This window comes from Alligator sinensis, unplaced genomic scaffold (genome assembly GCF_000455745.1).
Source record: "Alligator sinensis unplaced genomic scaffold, ASM45574v1 scaffold583_1, whole genome shotgun sequence".
In the NCBI taxonomy this organism is placed as follows: domain Eukaryota; kingdom Metazoa; phylum Chordata; order Crocodylia; family Alligatoridae; genus Alligator; species Alligator sinensis.
In genome coordinates, this window is record NW_005841983.1 from 728,505 (window position 1) to 732,937 (window position 4,433).

The window sequence follows — 4,433 nt, forward strand, 5'->3', positions numbered from 1 at the left end:
ATTCCTACTTGTTTCTTTAAAATTTAATGGCTGAGATGTTGGGCATTCATTTTGGTTTATGTTTCATAAATGCTGATTTTTCTCTGAATGTTTTGAATAGACCAAACGATATCTCTTGTTTTTGTTTAGTTAAAATCCTCAGCCAAATTCATTGCCTTAGCACCAATATCACTGATGTCACTTAACACAATTTTGTGATCTATTCCGGTAGTCTGCACAAGGAATACAGAATTGATTTTGTATTAAAATGAATATTGTTTTATCGTTTTGGTCCCTCAAACTGAGAATTAGATTGAAGAACAGAACAAATAACCTTCATTTTTTAAATCTGAAAATCCTTTAGATCCTAAACCATTCTGAAGTAGCCTAAAATATTTTAATCTTTCCTTAACATAATAGGAGTGAATGTGAAGCCATTTGAATAAATGCAGAACACTAATTTAAACGAGCAAAATGTAACAACATGATCAGTGCTTTCTACCCAATTTATTTCTGGAGTTCAATAAGCCAGGAGTTAAAGGTTACATCAAAAGGCTTTAGTAAGCTTGTGTGAAAAGTTTTAATGTACGGCCACTTCAGTTAACAAAAGCAAGCCCTTATAGAATTACTGTAGGCCTTACCTCACTAACAGCTCCCTAGGGTAGCAGCAGTTGGAGGAAACAAAAGAAGAAAGAGTCAACAAACATAATAAAGCAGTTACAAAAAAGGCACCACAATAAACTTCCATTGAAATAAAACAATTACAGTTTCACTCATCCATGGATGCACATCAAGCCTAGCTCTTTCTTGCCTAGAATTTTGTGAAGTCATTCACACCTATGCAGGCTGAAGGCAAAAGTAAGTGCTATTCTTGTTTGAAAGTGCTTTAATACTTACTATGCTTAGGTAAGTATTAACTCAAGTAACAACTCCTAAGCCCAGAAAGAACTGGACCTAAAAGTTTTCAAACCTGGAGCCTAAAAATCTTTTAGTTGCTGAATAAAACACAGGTGTAAATTTATTACACCTGGGAGGATCTGTTGGCAGTTATACCATCCCTGAGGCAACCCATATCAATCTAATTGACCACTTGTCTTTTCACAGGTTGTAAAAGCAGGTTTGCTGTGTAAGAGCTGCGCAGCATTGGAGAGAAAGACCACTGAAAAGCTGCCCTTTCTTCAGGTCCAGAGGGAATCTACCGTGTACATTTAAAAAACAGAATGGCACTTTAACTTATAAGAGCCCATATGTTCACTGCCTTTGCTAAAGATTAATCATTGTGAAAACAAAGTAATAAATGTTTAAATATTGTACCTTTGGTGATAGCTTATGTTAAATAACCTGAAGTGTATTTAGTTAAAGTCACAATTCTTAATTAAAAGGTGTTTCTGACCTTCACAAAACTGACAGCTGTATTGCTAACCGACAAAAGCAGTATAGAATCTCACCCATAAAGAAAATTAAAAGCCTGTTTTCTATCCTGTTTTAATTAATTCAAAGTTTGGAAAGTTTCACAAATATTTTTATAATGTAATTCGTAAAGCTACTTTTTCCTCTTCTGTTTGCAAGAAAGGGCTGTTTGCCACTTGCACTTTCTGCACTCCAGAACTGATAGAACGTAAGCAAACCGACTTTGTCATCCATATTATCCCAAGCTCTCAAATGGGCATTAACTAGAAATCCAAAATCTAAACTATTTCATTGTCCTGAATTTAAATATATCTTAACTTTGCTGCTAGCACTGTGAACATAAGGAATCTGGTATATATACACAACACAGGAGAAGACAGGAAAAAAGCCACAAGTGGAGTTGCAACAGAAACAGCCATAGGGTAAAGAAGAAAAGGCAGACACCTAAAAGATAATTCTCTGCTCCTACTCAAGTTCTCATTCCATAATCTTGGAAGTTTATGACCAGTGAATCAGGTGAGCAAATCTGTACAGCAGACAGGAATTTCATTGGTCCTGCAAAGCAAATAAGTAGGAGCAGAAACCTGATCCAGAAACACTGGATTTCCTTTTTCATAGTATGTCCAAAAATATATTCAGTGCTATCCAGTAATTTACCAAGTCATAAGATGCATACCTGCTAAAATGAGCTAGGAAACGGGATGACATATGGGCAAATGGGTGTGCTGCACAGAAGGCAGGAGAAGGGCACACTAGGACATTCCCTCCATCTCATTTACCTACATTTTACTTTTCCCAGCCCTTGAACATGACCCATTTTTAGTTACAGCCCATTTCTCTACTGTGATTTCCCTCCATACCTTACCTATCCATCACAGTAATTATTTAATGACCTTCAGCAAATCACTTCACCTTGGGATTTAGGTTTTCTGTAATTATATTTAACTCTTCTGAAAAGCATTTTGAAATACATTGTGCAAATGTTATATTAGAGCTAGGTATTATTACTTCTGCCACCTTCAATTTTTAACCAGCTAAAACCTTGTTCTTGTTAAAGTTCTCCTATCTATCAGAGACCCTTTCCAGACTCAAGCATGCTCTCTACCCAACAGGCCCAATTCTAATATATGTCAAAAGTTACTGTTGTTGGAGTCAGAGGGATATAAAACCGATGGAAGAGATGAAAGTCAGACATGATAACACCTAATCTCTCCTCTGATATCATTTGTCCACTAGATTCTTGCCCTGCAACAATGAGTAATCCATAAAAGTAGTTTCTCTAAGGCCCTGGCTACATAAACTGGGGGAAGAAGGGTGCAGAGTCAGCGCAGAACAGGTTGTGAAGGCAGCATAATAAGGCAGTGTGGGAATTTTCTAACTCCGTGTTCAAAAACCTTAGATGGACACAAGGAGGCTGAATATATTCTTTTGCAGACACAAGAATCTCCTAATACAGTGACGAAGGAGGGGAAGCCCAAAATCAAGTTTCACAAAGACACCACCAAGAAAAAGAAATCATTTATAAATACTGAATCTCCCCAATAGTAATATTATTTTAAAATTTATACACCCATAAAAAAAATAAAGGGGAATGATTAGATATAGGAAATGGTGATATTTTCTGTGCATAACATTATTTTAAGATGTATAAACAAGCTGGAAAAACAGAGAAGGTTATTCCCTCATCTCTTTCGATTTTAGAGACAGTAGAGCAATAATCTGCAAGAAAATAAGGTAAACATCACACTTATCTGAATTTTTTTTAGTAACCAATGTTTTTAAATTTACCCTTTTTGTTAGCACTTTAGACTCTCCTGCCAAAACATCTGTCACCTTAGTCCCCCAATTCCTTTCTTTTCATTACAGGTAGTCCTTGACTTGTAAGTGCAAAACGTTGTAACTCGAAACGTTGCGATGTTTATAAACTGACACCCTGTTTCAACTTTCTAACGTCAGTTTCAACTTTACAACGCTTAATCTGATGTGATACCACACCAGTGAACAAGTTCGCTGCATCACTCATCTCCCTGGAGAACATCTGTCCAAACTTCTTTGGACACTTTCTTTAAGAAAGCAGACAAGACTCCACAAAAACCTGCAGCCAGGACTCCTGAGAAGACTCCAGCCAAGAACCCTTCAAAAAGTCCAACCAAGAGCCCTTCAAAAAGTCCAGCAGTCACCTCAAAGAAGTCCTTCCAAATCAATATGATTGCTATTTACAATATAAATACATTAATGTAACTATGTCTCTCATCTATAATTGATCGAGTACAAAATTCTGGGGTATTTTTGGTGAAAATAGGGTATCAGGCCTTGGTTCAGGAACCAATCCCCCATTTATAACATTGTTTCTTATGAGAAAATTGGTTCCAAGTTACAACATTTCAACTTAAGACCCGGTTTCCAGGAACCAATTGTGTTGCAAGTCCAAGGACTGCCTGTACTAACAATTGCTAGGATTGAAGAGGGACTTTTAAACTAAAAGATCAGCATGGACTTCCTGAACTACTGATGTTAGCACTCAGGAAAGACTGAACCTCCTTTTCCAGCCCTTATAATTTACTTTTCATTAACAAGTTCAGTATTTGAACCTTGCTGCATATTGTTCTGCGCTGACATTCTGTTTAAACTAGCAGAACCTCCCTATGTATTGAATACGGCTTTCAGCCAGACTGAGTAGCCAAACACAAGGAGCTCAAACACCTTCCTACCGTTTACAAGAATGTTCTAAGTGCCCCAAGTTGACCCCCACTTTTGACCCTTACTTCCCTTTACCACTCTCAAGTGGGGTGAAGGAACGGTTGGCTGGGATACACACTCTGTAAAGCCTTTCAAAAAAGTTTTTGCAACAACTGTAGGAAGTTGCCAAAGACGAATGCTCACCTAGTTCCAAATGAACCAAACCATCAAACTAGTAGCCACGTGGCACACTAGTTCTATCACTACAGTGGAGGACACTACTGCTCCTATTAGCCACTTGCAAGAGTAGCGCATATAACACACCACTGCAAATCTATATCTCATTTTACAAACCAGGTTCAGCA

General features: G+C 37.4%; 1 protein-coding gene across 3 annotated transcripts in view; it reads right to left on the reverse strand.

The window, feature by feature from the left end:
* PDHA1 (pyruvate dehydrogenase E1 alpha 1 subunit) overlaps window positions 1–4,433 on the reverse strand; it is a 22,790-nt gene that overhangs the window by 16,585 nt on the left and 1,772 nt on the right. For 2 of the 3 annotated variants that reach the window (XM_006021222.3, XM_025201128.1), the window contains exon 2: window positions 621–635. The exons of the other annotated variant lie outside the window; for it this stretch is intronic. In XM_006021222.3, coding sequence (XP_006021284.1) covers window positions 621–635 — 15 coding nt within the window. The remainder of the gene's footprint in view (window positions 1–620; window positions 636–4,433) is intronic. 3 annotated transcript variants of the gene reach the window in all.